This window comes from Lonchura striata, chromosome 8 (genome assembly GCF_046129695.1).
Source record: "Lonchura striata isolate bLonStr1 chromosome 8, bLonStr1.mat, whole genome shotgun sequence".
Lineage (NCBI taxonomy): Eukaryota > Metazoa > Chordata > Aves > Passeriformes > Estrildidae > Lonchura > Lonchura striata.
This window is the reverse complement of record NC_134610.1, coordinates 17,298,146-17,313,694: the sequence shown is the minus strand read 5'-3', so window position 1 is coordinate 17,313,694 and position 15,549 is coordinate 17,298,146. Positions and strand designations below refer to the sequence as shown.

At 38.0% G+C, this 15,549-nt stretch overlaps 1 protein-coding gene across 4 annotated transcripts in view; it reads left to right on the top strand.

Moving 5' to 3' along the window:
• Window positions 1–11,317, top strand: part of KCNH7 (potassium voltage-gated channel subfamily H member 7) — a 210,072-nt gene extending 198,755 nt beyond the window's left edge. For all 4 annotated transcript variants that reach the window (XM_077784999.1, XM_077784997.1, XM_077784998.1 and 1 more), the window contains 4 exons: window positions 488–751; window positions 5,464–5,629; window positions 8,819–9,011; window positions 9,670–11,317. In XM_077784999.1, the coding sequence (XP_077641125.1) occupies window positions 488–751; window positions 5,464–5,629; window positions 8,819–9,011; window positions 9,670–9,936 (890 nt within the window). In that variant the 3' untranslated portion in view covers window positions 9,937–11,317. The remainder of the gene's footprint in view (window positions 1–487; window positions 752–5,463; window positions 5,630–8,818; window positions 9,012–9,669) is intronic.
• Window positions 11,318–15,549: the final 4,232 nt, after the last annotated feature.

Below are 15,549 nucleotides of genomic sequence, written 5' to 3'. Positions count from 1 at the left end.
TATTCTCTCATGTGAGAATAACTTAAACAAGTATTTCTGATACCAAGTCTAATGTACTAACCTACTGTTAGCCTGTTAATATTGTAATAAATGCTCAATAATGAGAGAAATTGGAAGACAGGACTAAATGTTTCATATTTTGTAAAGTTTGGAATATATAGGGCTTCCTCAAATTTCATTCTCACTGAAAAAAAAAAAGAGTACACAGGAGGATTGTGTCAGATAAAGCCTTTGTTGTTTTGATACAAAGAAGTTTTGCAAAATGAGTTATGGTTTATGGACTAAGAATCTTTACTACATACATACAAGTGTCTTGCAGGACTTCAAAAGAAATATAAAACTCCTCTGATAGAAGAATCAATTTTTTTTTTCTAATAGACAGTGAACTTCCTCTTTCATATAAGAATCATGTCCCTCCTCAGACCACAATAAACTAGAATAAACTTTCAAGAATTGCTTATGTTTGTATACAATTTCTTTTTCACAGATTATTTCAAAGAGAATGATCAGGGTGATCCTGAGCCCTCAGGAGACAGCACCAGGTACTATCAGTCTATTAAGAAACATTTTGAGGAGAAAAAAAGCGGGTCATCATCTTTTGTGTCCTCCATTGAAGATGAGCAAAAGCCCCTGTTCTCTGGGATATCTGATTACCCATCTGTAACAGAGAAAACCACAGAGATGGACTTAGAAGAAATGGATCATGACACAGAAGAAATTCTTATTGACAAAAGAAGTAGCTCTTGCAAAGGTAATTCAGCTGTTTCTATTCAGTAAAGTTTGTGCAGACATCTTTTTAGTCTGATAAACAAAAATAATTTTCTGAATGGTTCTCTTGATTCTTTACATAATATTTACTCAAAAAAGCTTAAGAAAAAATACCTTACACCAAAAATCATTATTTCTCAAGAGGATTAACATAGTTTAATTCAGTGGGAACTGGATTAAAGTTCTGTGGGACAACCTCCAAATGGTCATTATAGGTTTTGCTACAAATCATCTTGTAACTGAACTACCTAAGTAATTTAAACAAACTTCAAAATTGTCCACTACTATTAGACTTCACTGAGTGCCCATTGATGATAGCTGCACTCAAAGCAGTACAGTATCTCCCAAAGGGTATTTGATGTGCCAGGACTGACGACAGCAAAAAATTATAGATAACGAGAGCCAGACTAGCTAAACCTAGTGATAGTTGCACATGCACCAAAAATATGTTTTCAGGTAGCTAATTTTATTCACTGCATTGACAAGGCACAACAAAAATTAAGTGAAAAAAAAAATCATTATAGCTTGAAAGAATGCTATCCTGTCTTTCTGCACCTGTTGGTTAAGAGAGTGCTGTTACACCACACAGAAGGAAATAATGACTTCCATAAATAACACACAAGAGTAAAGATTTGAGCTTTTGGATATGACAAATGATCAGGAACTATTTAGCAATCTCAGATACTTTTACATAAAGTTAAATCACATAATTGAAATTACATCTAATATACTAAAATATTAATTTTCTCAGTGATGTGAAAGGAAATTAATGAAAACCTCTTTATTAATATACAATTTAAATACTTCTGCAAGTTCATTTGTAGTTCTTTCAGTCTGAAGGGAGGAATTATGTGTTTATTGTTTAATGCTGTTTTCCTCAGCAGTTTCCATTGAGACAATTTAACCATTTAACCATCATTCAATAAACTTTAGAATTCTAGGCTATCATTTTAAATAACCCTAGTGATTAATCAGACCAAACAATGATTTTAACATCTCAGGGGTATGAATATGTGGAGTCTGGTCTCTTCAAGGTAAGGCCGTATAAATCCACACAACATAAACTTGTTGCATACATACTATTGGAAACCTTTCCTTTCCCCTACCAATAGCCAGAAATGTGTCCTTGCAGCTATAGCAACATTTTCCAAGGCAACCTATTGCAGATTTTATTTGAGCTAAATTTAGCATATCTAAAGGTTACATATTTTGATTAAGACCACATTCTTTTTCCCACTTTGTAATTTAGCATTTCTAGTAGCATTATGCAAGGTAATGAGCTTTCTTGCAACATTTATAAAACCTCAAGGTCAATAAGATTAGCTTTTCCTAATATATGTTTTAAACTAAATTCTTACTTCTGATATTAGAGGTTAATTATAACTTACCATAGAGTTGTTACAAACATAATGGACTTGTGAAAAAAACTCTGCTTTTATGTATCCTTATATGTTGTGGTACCTTATAAATCTTGGATACAAATGTACTTGTATAAAGCTAGTCCAATTCATTTCCACTGTGACTGATACATATTTAATTATTTTTGTTTTGTTTTAAGCTTTTCTCATTACTTCAATGAATGGAAAAAAAATCAGTAATGTATAATTTGGCAGAAGCAGTATAAACGTTTCTTTCATAATCATAGAATGCAACTTTTAACTTTTGAACATATGGCTCTTTTGTGAAGATCTGAGAATTTTTCTGTAGCTGTTTGCTCTATGTAAAAGAAAAATGCTATTTTCACTTGGTCATTATTTGGGCTAAAAGGCCGATTCTTCAATTCTTCTGGTGAACCTAGTTATACATTTATTGACTCAGTTCCCAGTCTAAGATTCTTCAAGCCCTGGAAGACCAGAGTTGGTTGTACAGTTGTAGATACTGATGAACTTTTCTGGGGTTGCTAAGGAATATGGAATACCTGAAAAGACACTTAAATTAGTAGCACTGTGTTTTATAGAGTATTAGCTTGCTTATGGTGTGTAAACTTATTTTGTCGTTTCAGTGCCAAATAATTTGCTTCATCACAAATTAAGCATCTATTACAATAGTCTCCAAATACATATTCTGGGACAAAACCATATGTGATTTCCCCAGGATAATCCATGGCATTGAAAATCTTTGATTTTAATGAATGACTTATTGTGTAAAATAACCAATATCTTTTTTTTTACAACATCCATGTTTTTATAGGACAATAAAAAACAGTGAAACGCTCTTGAAATTCAGTGCTTTTAAGTCTATTGGATTTGCAAAACCCATTGCACCTAAACTCATAGTTTGAAACTTTACCCCTCAATTTTTCATATTATGTGCCATTCAGTTTGCTGAGAGATTTCCAGCTTTTCCTTGGACACTGCGAATTGTGGCATGTGTGCCTCCTAAACCAAATTACCAAATGCTTCTGTGACACCCTTTATCTCTTTCTTTCCATTGACTTAAATTCCTGAGAAGCAGAACAGTTTTCTATGTAGCCAAGATGAAATATCTTTCCTCTTCCTTCTGTCCAGTGCATAAAATCAGTTATAGGTCATCACATGAAATTCAGACACTCTACAGCTCCAGGAAACCTTCTACCACCTGCTAACCAAAGATCAGATAATACAATAATGATCTTTGTCTGATAAAAACAAAACAAAAACAGAACAAAAAAAAAAAAAAAAAAAAAAAAGAGAGAGAGAGAGAGAGAGAAGTCGCCCCTTACACTTGGAATCATGTAGTGAGAGCTCCCCTTCCTGGCTAAATCTACTTGAATCTAAAACTGAGAAGGGAACTTCTTTTTTTTCTTTTTTCTTTTTTTTTTTTTTCCTTTACTTAAAAAAAAACATCACTCAATGACATGTTTGAAAAGGATTAGCTATTAGCATTTGGACAAAGCTCTTACATGGCACCCACACTGTGGAGTTTTTTCATCTTCTCTCTGAAACATGGCTGTAGCTGCTATGGTTACTTTGAAAAATGGAACCTATGCTGAGTTAACAGCGTGCAATGCCAAGAAAAGTATAAGGAGAAGCTCTGAGCAAATCATTCAGGGACTGATGTGGGATTCAAATCCAACTGCAGATGCCTTATAAGCAATCAAGGATTTTGCTCAGCTGTATGCTGAAGCAGCAGCATGGATGCAATAAGTTTAATGTGTTGTATAACTTCCTGTAGTTAAATAATTACAAATACAACTCTAATGGGAATAGTATTGAGCAGATGTTAAAATTTAAACAGCCTTTTTTTATCACATCAAAGAAGAATGAGTCATTCTGACCAATTCTGACTGTTTGCATGACAGATTAATTCAGAGTAAACAAAGGCTATGGGGAAGCAGGGTGAGCTGTAGAAAAAGAACTGCTCAACCTAAGTACGTCACCTGTAGGCTCTGCAAAGGTCACAGCAAGATATTTCTATATTTGATAAGTGCAACAAGTATATCCCCATGATAATTGATGTGTAATCTTTCTACAGATTGGTGAACAGGAGAAATAGCATAGAGCCAAGAATGTAAACTAATCAATAAATCCATAAATGCATAAATTAAGTAAACTGAGGGAGGAAAGAGAAATAGACAAAATCAGAAGTCCAAGCAAAAGGAAAGAGTGTGCCTGAGCTCTGTTTGGTAGTCATGTGTAATGCTTGGTCACAGAGATCCAAGAACTGGGAGGGTCAAGAGGGATGAAATTTGGGCACAGCAGGTATAGGGTGAGACCTGGAATAATCATCATCTTTATTTTTACAAGGGGCTGGAGGTAAAGAAACAAATATAAATTACTCATAAGGAGTGTTTTTAGATACATCACATTTACCAAGAAGCTTCATTTAGTATCAAAGTGATCTCTGGCTGGCCCAGAAATGCTGAATATTTCATTCTTTTAGGAGTCTGAAATCCTTAAACAAAATTAACAGGTACCTTTCAGCCCACAGTACTGTAAGAGTTTCAGAGATGTGCTTTACACAGAGGTGAATGGATTGGGTGAGAGAGTAGTGATGCTAAAAGCAACAACAATGAAAATCAATTTCCTTTATGAGAATAATAAGCAACATGGGCTGCATTGAATGGCCCTTGTCTCAGAGAAAACATATTATATTTCGCCAACCTAAGCAGTGTTACACTTATAGGTAAGAGGCCTGGCACCTTTCTCTGGAGGGGACATTCCCATTCACTGTACCACATGTCCAGTGCTGCAAATTCAACGCAGCGAATCCTTCTTTTTCACCAAAGAGCTAAGCAGTGAATGCACTTCAATAGCACATTCAAGGGCAAGAGAAGGCATCTTAGGCCTCTGAAGTGCACTATCAAAGACATTCAAGTATATTATTTAATGCCTTTAGCTAGATCAAAAATTTCTATTTTCAATGAATAAAAAGTTGCTAAAAAAAAACACTTTGAGAAAATTTGGGATGCATTTGTAAAATAATATAAACAAAACTAAAGAGAAGCCATTCAGTGGCAAAATTCTGATGATGCTGACTAGAAAAAGCTTGTTTATTTGCAGCTTCAAAATGTTAGCATGTATGTGAGCACTTTTATCTTTCCTTAAAGAGTGCTAAGGAACAAAGAGAGATATTCAGTCTCTCTGGCCAAATTACCAATTTAATTTTCAATGTTTTGAGAAACTCAGGAAGTGGGATGCTTGAGAAGTGTCAAACCCTCTCTAAATCTATGTATATAAACCTATACTTTTATATGTTTGTGGTTTTTTTCATCAGACATCAACAAAAGAAACTGGGAACAGGAGAACATCCAGGAATACCAGGACTCCCCAGTTCAACCAGCATTATCCCATGTTACATGGGGAATCTGTGAAACTGAAAGTGATTTTATATATGGGGAAGTGGAGAATCGATTAGATTTACTTCAAGAACAACTTAACAGGTAAAACTAAAGATAAATTAGCCTATATGTGAAAGAATACATAATACAACTGATATTGATGATGCTATAGGAGGAATGAGTTTGTGCAGGAAGTTTCCAAAAGCATTCAGATCTTCAGAAGCTCAAAAGCACAAACATACATGTGATGGGAATATCACTTTTTTGTGTGTATGTATTCCTGATATACAGAAGCCTGTATATCACCTAAATTAGGCTTTCCAGAATCTTAGAAAAAACAATTCTGGGAAATCTGGGTACACAATTTGTAAACATTGCCAGAATATTGATGTCTTTTGCCTCTAGGTATACACATTAGCTACCCTGAATGGCTTTGCAGTAGAGCCCTTTTCCTCAGCTGACTGTTTTAGACCATCTTTTTAACCAAGAAGTTGTACTGAGACACCTCAAATTGTTAAATTTAAATCTCACCTCATCAAGAGTGCTGTTGCTAGATCACAGAACCATCCAACAATTTGGGTTAGAAGGGACATTAAAGATCACCTAGTTCTGACCCCCTGCCATGGGCAGGGACACAAAATGGCAATTTTCAGTATCTTCAAGATCTGAAGTACTTCTTCTTTCCTGGAGACTCCAAGTACAACAGCTGCTTGCTTTTTAAAATGTATTGCAGATTAATTCCCTTTTTGATGCATTAACTTTTTTTGCAATTCTATAATAAGTACGACATGGGAGTATGCAAAGGCACAACACTTATTCCTATTACAACAGAACAGCTAAGCAGAACAATTTAGAACATCTTAAAAATATGGTTACACAATTTTGATCCATCCTGCCCTGTAATTTACCATGTAACTTCACTTAATTTTAAATTGCCCTATGCTCAGGACCATTGAATTATTTTCATTATTTTCACTCTGTAATTCCATTACTTTTAATATTTTTCCATGACAAATACTATGACACACACTCAGTCCAATAATACTTTAGTAGCTATTCAGTGGCATTCTGTGCTGTATATTTTAGCAATCAGTTTAAAGCCAGGTTAACTGCATATTGATTCCTTCAGCCAATCAAACAAGAGTATTTTTCATTCCTGAATATGGCATAATGCATTAAAAAGACATTTTAACACTAAACCCTAAACTGCTGTAATTTCTAATTAAAGTCAAGTAATCTAAGTAACTGTAAATGTCACATAACTAAATGCCTGCAGGATCCCCATCAACAGTATGTAGTCTTTTGGTAACATTTCATCTCCTGAAACCTTAAGCTCTCAAAACTGGGAGCTTAAAGTCACCATCGTTTTATCATGCAAGTTGTCAATATTTTCTTCTGTCAGAAAATATAATTGTTGATGATAAACTAAGAATTAAAATTTTATGTATTTTATCATATCACTTTATTCTTTAAACTATTCTCATGTTTTTAAAGCTTCTCATGCTTTTAGTAATTGGGGCCTTGCTGGGTTTTCTATGAATATAACAGACAATATCGTTTCCTGCCTTTGTCACTTCTGACTTGCTAGCTTAAAAAGTATGGTCACTTCTCCCTGAATTTTCCACACCAAGTTAGAGGCTTGGCATAACACTCAATTATTAAATGGACATAGAGGGCTGGAAAACCCTATGTGTACAAGGAATATGTCCCTAGAATTATCTCTATTCCTCTTCTTTAAGCAATTGAAATTTCATGGACACTATGGGCCATGTATTTAAGATTCTCTTATTTGTTTGGGTAGCATGGATTTGTTTTAAATTTTGGAGAATGAAAAATGAACCTTTATGTGTAATGATAATGAATAAACACTACCATAGACACTCTTTCATTTGAAGTACAAGGAAACATCCAAGTACTAACAAAGTAAGAGGAGAGCAATTTTAGACTTAATTCAAAGCCAAAACTAATCTTGAATGCATATCCTCCAATGCTACCTTTTATTCACTGAGGGGTTAAGGACCAGGTATAGCAGATGGAAGTTCTCTGGATGGTGGCATGCTGCTGTTCCTGCAGCATTTCCCCTGTGGCATCAGCACCATGCTTGCACATTGGCAAGTAGCAAAGAACCCAAGGGAGCTGACCAAGAGGGCAAGTAAGGAACATATGACTCTAACAGAAGCCTGGGTTTGGGCCATTTTTTTCTGGGAGCTGATACCACAAAACCATCTTTTCCTGATGAAGGAAGAAACAGTATCCCAAATACACTCCAGTCATACCGTTTGGATTAATTTCACAGATGCTTTTATAAATAAATGATACAGGCAATGGACAACTCCAACAGGATAAAAAATAACATCAGTGCAACAAAAATCTGACAGCATGGGATCAATTCTGCTACTATAAGGGAGCCCAAGTAGTAACATTCACAACATTAAAGGCTGCTGACAGAGATTTGTTTACTCTGTCAGAAGCTCAGTTCCTGTACAGAAGGCTGTATTAACTGCATTACCATCTGTCAGCATGTGCTGTAGCCTTCCAGCAGCTGGGAAGGTACAAAAGGCATTACCTTTTCCTGAGTTTGTCACAGATTTTAGCAAGACTATTTCAAAATCATTTCAGTGCTGTGAAATTTTAAGTATGAACAACATAATCAGATCAAGTATTTCAGAAGTCATTTACAAATTTATAAAGAGGTGAAGAACATTTTTAAACATACAAAATTTGAACATCAGAAATGCTGACATTATTTCTGAGGCCTGCATAAGTTTGAATAAATTTTCACAGTAATAAGAATTGGGCAGTTGGATTTTTAATGGTTTCAGGAGCAGCTTTCTTTTTCTAACTTTGGAAAAACACAAATGTGGTTTCTGCTTAGTTCAGTATATTGTATCAGCATGTCAGAATTCATTGTCAGATGCATCAAAATAATGTGCCGTGCCTAGCCAGCACAAATCAATTTAGTTACAATGAAGAGAATACATTAATTACAATTATTTTACACCAGATACCCAGTCCCCCCGTTGCTTCTTGTTGTAAACATAAGGCACAGTGATGAACTCGTTCTTAGTGCAGCAAAAACCAGAGAAAAGATCACAATTACGTTCTGCAAAGGAAAGGGAGAGCCAGAAGCTTTGGAAGGGCCCCGGACTCCCTCTACTGTTCTCTCCTATTTAAGACATGTTCAAGCCACAACAATGGTTTTATTGGTAAACTGCAGGTCCCTCTTGAATCAGTGTGTAAAATACACCTGTTCCTGGCCATAAGCTAACTGATTTCATATTCCTTCTCTAGGCTTGAATCCCAGATGACAGCTGATATCCAAACCATCCTGCAGCTTCTGCAAAGGCAGTCAGCACTGATTCCACCTGCCTATAGCATGGTGACAGCAAGTGCAGAGTATCAAGAGCCAGCAGTGCGGGTCATACAAACGGTTCAGCCTGCAGTATCAATTAAAACAGACAGAAGTTTCAGTCCTTCATCTCAAGTAAGTACATGTCCAATAAAATCAAAAGAGGTTTCCTAGCCTTTTTATCTTATGAAGAAGAAATGCAGCAATCTGGTGCTGGTTCACTAATTTAAGGAATATGAAATTATTATTTCTAGCGTCTCTGGCATCTCTACAGTGGACTTAAACACCACAGTTTCAGAAGCCACATTTTCTATGAGGGTTGTAGAGATTCATACAATGATCTTATAACCAGACAGATTAACTTCACTGTCATTTTTTTTACAAAATTTAGCAGAAAAGGGATCCAAGTGGTTAGAATGTTCAGAATTATGCAATTCTGGAGTTATGCTCTAAAACAGAACTTCATATTCAAAAATATTGAAATATGCACTCTTAGACTGGGTCTCGAGTGTAATCAGTCCTTTAGAAAAGGCTACATATATGTGTACCTTGATGTAATAATAGCAGGTCTGAGGGGAGGAAAAGATATCCAGATTTCTACAATTAATCAGCAGAATTGCATTCAATTACATTAAATCAAATGCAGTAACCATGCAAAAAAATATTTCTACACTGTTTAATTTTCAAAAATTATTTTCCATCAACCATCTGAATGTGCTAATTTTGAACAGAACAAGGGTCTGGAAGAGACAAATGTAATTATAACCATCTTGTTTTTTCTCTTCCCTTACAGTGTCCTGAAATTTCAGATGTTGAAAAATCAAAACTGAAATCCAAAGAATCCTTCTCAAGTGGAGTGCATCTGAACACAGCCTCAGAAGACAACCTGGCTTCTCTTTTAGACCAAGAACATGACCAGTCTGTAGAGCATCCCCCACAGCCTTGTAAAACTTGTCTCCCGCCAATTAGGCACCCTTCCTTGCCAGAATCTTCACTAAGCACTGTAGGAATCTTGAGTCTTCATAGGCATGTTTCTGATCCTGGTCTTCCTGGGAAATAGTACTTTTATACTATTACTTCACATAAAAATGTAAGTGCTTTTAACGGCTGTTTCTCCTTTTTTTTTTTTTTTTTTTTTTTTTAATTTAAATCCTCTATACTTGACTCAGGGGCTACAAGGAATATACCATTATATGCAAAAGTACTGTATATTTTCCTAAATCTGAAGCTTGTAAGGTAAAGTTGAGCAGTTGTGATGTAAATATATATATACACACACTAACTGTATGTTCCAAATGTAAAACTGCCAGCATTCTCAAGGCACCTTATATTTTTATTTTTTTTTAGTAACATGCATGTTCTGAAATTGCAGTTTACGTTGCATGGAGATTACCATTTACTGCTGTCATGGAAATAGTATTTTATTGTGGATTGTCTTCAGAGAAAATAGGAGACCAATAACAATAATTCACATAGAAAAACTCTTACCTGACCAAGCTAAAATTCAAGAAAAATGCTCTTCTAGCTCACTTTTGAAAATTGATTTATCTTTCTTGTGGTGAGCTTTTTCTAATAAATCACAATGAGTCTGAATCTAAAGAAAGAATAAGGTAGCCAAGCATTTTGAGCTTGAAACAATTAGAAAAGAGAACACAGACTCCTTCCAAACTAGTTGAAGTAGGGTAGTATTTTAACAGAGAGGAAAACTGCCATATGGTGGGAAGTATAACCATAGGTCACATCCACAAAACCACATTAAATTGAATCATTTGTTTCCATCACATATTGGATTTTGGTTTTTGTATTGTTATTTTTTTTAATGGCATCATAGAATTCAGCTGTGATGAGCAAGACAGGTATTCTTCATCTGTCACACAAACATAATCAAATGCAATAAACCTAATTTCTATGTAATGCAGAAGACTGTGTTCCTTTTGTTCAATACAAATTATTAACAATGTTTTCATTTAAAAATATTTTACACATTTTTGTTTTATAATTATTAGGGTGGCTCTTTGCAGTTACCTCTTTGTACTGACTGGCCCCTCTACAATGCTCACACACACACACACACCTCACATGTGCTCCTGGACGTGTGCATGTGTGTATTTTATAGATGTACATAGGTGTGTATGTATGTGTACATGTATATATATTTATATACACACATACACACAAGTGTGTGTACATACCTACACTTACATGTAGGAGTATAGATATAGAGCTATATATATATATATGTATATATGTAAAATCATTTTCAGAAACAATTGTAAACTTTCTTATGACAAAATGAGTAAGCTTAGCTTGTGTCCAAAGCTGACTACATTAGAATAAAATGATCTAAGGTCTGTAGGCTTTAAATACAGTATGTACTGTATGTGCATAATGCTTTGTGAATACTTAGATTTAATTTTATTAAAATATTATTCTGCTTCAAATGTTGTGTTTATTTTAGAAGGAAATTATGTTTTTATTACTGCTTTCAATATTTTTAAATGTCCATATGATTTTCTAATCTTATAGTTTTAATGTGAAATTCCTCTAGCATGAGTACTGTTTACAGAAAAGCATGTAATCCAGTTAGAGGGGGAGCGCTTAAATTTTACCCAAAACCAAGCTAAACTGTCTGTCCTAAATCAGTGCTACAGATAGATGCAATAGTGCCTGTCCTTCACACAGATACATTCTTTGTATTTTGGGGTCAGAATGAAACATGACACTTCAGTCATGTGCAACCAGTAGTTAAACCCGAGGTGTGTGAATCTTTCCTCATTTAAAATTAGTGTGAGTGTTAAGCTACTGAGCTGGCTCTGCTTTACCTTTGCTTTTCAGGATACCAAAATTAATTAAGTCAATACCTTTGTCACTGAAAAGATAAGCCAACCTTTCCCATACAGGATCAAATTTTCTGCTGCCTCATGCTACTCTTGATTGTTGAAAGGTCCAAATGGTACCAGAGGCTGACAGTTCTTCTACCATGATGGCAGGAGGGCTGAACTGCTCTGTGCCTTGCAACATCAGATCTAGTATCAGGAAAATTAATTCACAAGTACCAGGGGTTTATGTCCAAAAAGGAGACAGAGGACACCTGCAACTTTATTTGAATAAAGGAAGGGAGAATTCCCTGGGCACACAGCCATGGGGTTTTCTCTCAGTTTTGGAGGGCACAGTCTCCTTTTATCCTAAACTCTGGTCACATGTTGCCCGTTGGCTGTGGTACTAGAAAGGCACCACCCTCCCAAACCGCCTACCACATATCCCCCCCTTGAACCTGTCATTAAGTTCAGAAATTCAGGCTTGTGCAGACTCTTGCCTGTTTCAGGAGCAAAGCTGTCTGGCCTCTGCAGCAAACTTGCTGCTTGAGCTTAGTAAAGATATTAAGACCCATTTCAAAGACATTAACACTAATCCATTTAATAGTTTGTAAAGACGTTAGCACACATCTTTCCTCCCATTAGGGACCAGTCAGAATCTCTGCCTGCATATACTTCAATTGAAACAGGAGTGTTGGATAACAAATACCTTCTGGGAGGTTTTGTTGTTTGGGTTTTTTAAAATAGCAAGTGTTAAGGACTTGTGCTCTATCTCAGCCTGATAACTAACACTCATGTCTGTTACAAGAAACAAGTTAGCACATTTTCTAAAAAGGCATTTGTTATGCTACATTCTAAAAGGTCTGGTATAAATAAAAATAAAATTAATTAAAAAAGTATAATGCATGAGCATTGCTTTACAAAAGGCCTCTTGTCAAATTTAATCACTTGATATTTCTCATTACTGCAAAGAGATTGAGCAAAACAGGTGGCCTGAGGAAGGAGCACTGGGGAGGGAAGAGGAAAAGTGACAGCTACTGCAGGCAATCTAAGTGAAGGAAAAACCACACTTACTCCATTTTTTTGTCTCATAGAGACTTTGTTCCTTCCTTTGTCCTTGTACAAAAGAAAAAAAATCTCAAATGGGTGCAAATAAGGGAGACTTATTCTTAAAGTTATGGAGATTCTAAACTTCATAAGAGCTTAGAATCAAGGAATGCATCAAGGAATGCAGAAAAGATGAAAGTGTAGTTGCAACATTCTAGCTGCCCCTTCCTTGCCACAGAAAGATCTGGCTTCTCAGTTAACTTCTTTTCTTGTTGAGGTTCGATGAAGACCCACTGCTTCAACATTTTTTCTTCCAGAAACAGGTAAAAACCATTGAAAACCATAAGAAAATTTATTAATTTTCTAAACAGCAAAAAATGCCCCTTTTATTTGCACATGATTTTGCTGGGGGTTTTTTGGGTTTTTTTGAAGGGGTGGGCCTCCCTGTAAGTCCAGTCTGGTTTCCACTTGACAGGAATGGTCCATTGTTGCTTCTCTTTGGACCGCCACTTTGCTCTCGGGGGTTTCTCGCCGCCGTCCCCCGTCCCTCCCCGGCCCCCCGGGACCCTCCGGCTAGCTGTCCCCTCCGGGGCCGGGGTTTTGCCGTGGTCCCACTGCTCTGGGCTTACCAGGCAGCGTCTGGGTTGGCACGGTCCAAGCTGTGGTGTTGCCTCAGTCGCCGCTAGGATTCGAGATAAAGAGACCAAGAGAGACCAATGGTATGCTTGTCCAGAGAGATTGTATTGCCTGAACCATAGCAGGGACCAAAGGCCCCGGGCTATTGCCCAGATACAGTTTTATACAGCAAAATTAAGAGATAAGGATTAAACAATAGAGATAGTGTTCAGCTAAGGCACATCAGAACCACCCCAAGGGCCAGGTCCAATGGGAACTGCTCAGGGGTGGGGAGAAGGGGGTTTACAGAGGAATGCTGAAGCGGGACTTTCCCGAAACAGTGGAGCATACATAAATGTATCTTTTACCTCAGTTTACCATTCCCAAGGCCTTTCTAATACAATGGGGCATACATGAATGTATCCTTTTCCTCAGTTTACCATTCCCAAGGCCTTTCTAAAACCTTCCTCCACGCTACCATGCCAGCATGATAACCGCAGTCCATGTTATCCAAATCAAACTAGGAATAAAGTTAAAGGTTGTATACCTAACACAGTTGTAACATATCCATAGAAGCTTTCAGAACTTTAGGAGCAAGTTTTGGGTTTGCTTGAACTTAGGAAAACTTGGCTATATATATTAAAAACCTGTGGCTAAAAATACATATAAATTACAATCTGTAGATATGGAGAAGTCTCCAGGAAATTCAGGAATAGCTAAAGTAGCTGAAGTAGAAAAGCAATGTGGACAATCACTTCAAATGTGAGAGGTACAGACCAGCACAGCTCTTAATGTAGTTCATTGGCTCTTACCAGTTACGGATGTAATTCAACATTTAAAGCAAAGGAGAGGTTGTGATGCTTTTCGATAGTTAAGCTGCGCAGCAACCTGAACTATTTGGATGTGCACATTCATCTACAGGCACAGATTTACTGTAATACATAAGTAGCCATGTGTCTTGGCCCAAGTGCCCTTTCCTGGAAGCACACAGCCAACTGCATGTCTCTTTCCCTCCATATTCCCATGCTGTCTATTTTGCAAAAACATTTTCTGGTCTCCCTCCTCACTGCTGGCTCTCCACAGATGAACCTCTCTTCCCTTTTCCTGCTGCAGATTGTGTCTCTCTGGTGAGCACTCATCAACGCTCCTTTCTCATTCACCAGCATCATAAGTAACATACAAAAAGCTGAAATGCACTGCTTGCCATGGCCTCTGGCTGCCTGCTGAGGTGAAGCAACTGGAGTCTTGCCCACTGATAAATTGTATGTCCTCTTATTGGAGCTGCTGAGCTCTAAAATGCTGAACACAAATAGAATCACAGGAGACAGTGAGCACAGCAGAAGGAACAATTCCTCCCAAGATGGGTTTACTTAATACTACACCTGCAGATCAGCACCCCTAATCTTCCTATCCTCTCTGTTAAATATTCTTTATAAATATTCACACACTGTGAGCACCGTGTAAGAATGTACACTGCACGGTGCAGCGCAGTGATGTGCTGTGCAGCGCAGAGATGTGCAACGATGTGCACTGGCGTGCAGTGCTGTGTGATACTGTGTGGTGCAGTGCAGTGCTGTGTGATGCTGTGCTGTGCGGTGCGGTGCGGTGAGGTGCGGTGCGGTGCTGTGCGGTGCGGTGAGGTGCGGTGCGGTGCTGTGCGGTGCGGTGCGGTGCGGTGCTGTGCGGTGAGGTGAGGTGCAGTGCTGTGCGGTGAGGTGCGGTGCTGTGCGGTGAGGTGCGGTGCGGTGAGGTGCGATGTGGTGCTGTGCTGTGTGATGCTGTGCAGTGCAGTGCTGTGCGGTGAGGTGCGGTGCGGTGCAGTGCTGTGTGATGAGATGCGGTGCGGTGCGGTGCAGTGCTGTGTGAAGCTGTGCTGTGCAGTGCAGTGCGGTGCGGTGCAGTGCGGTGCGGTGCGGTGCGGTGCGGTGCTGTGCGGTGCGGTGCGGTGAGGTGCTGTGCGGTGCGGTGCAGTGCGGTGCGGTGCGGTGCGGTGCGGTGCTGTGCGGTGCGGTGCGGTGCGGAGCCGTCGCGGCTGGGCCACGTCCCGGCTTTTTCCCTGCGCTCCGCTGAGCAGGGCAGGGCAGCGTCGGGTGTGTGGCGGGGCCGGGCGCTGGCACGGCGCAGCCTTTGTGATAGCCAAGGGGAAAGACGAGTGCTCCTCCCCTGCACTGCCAGAGCGACTGCTATGAACCCTG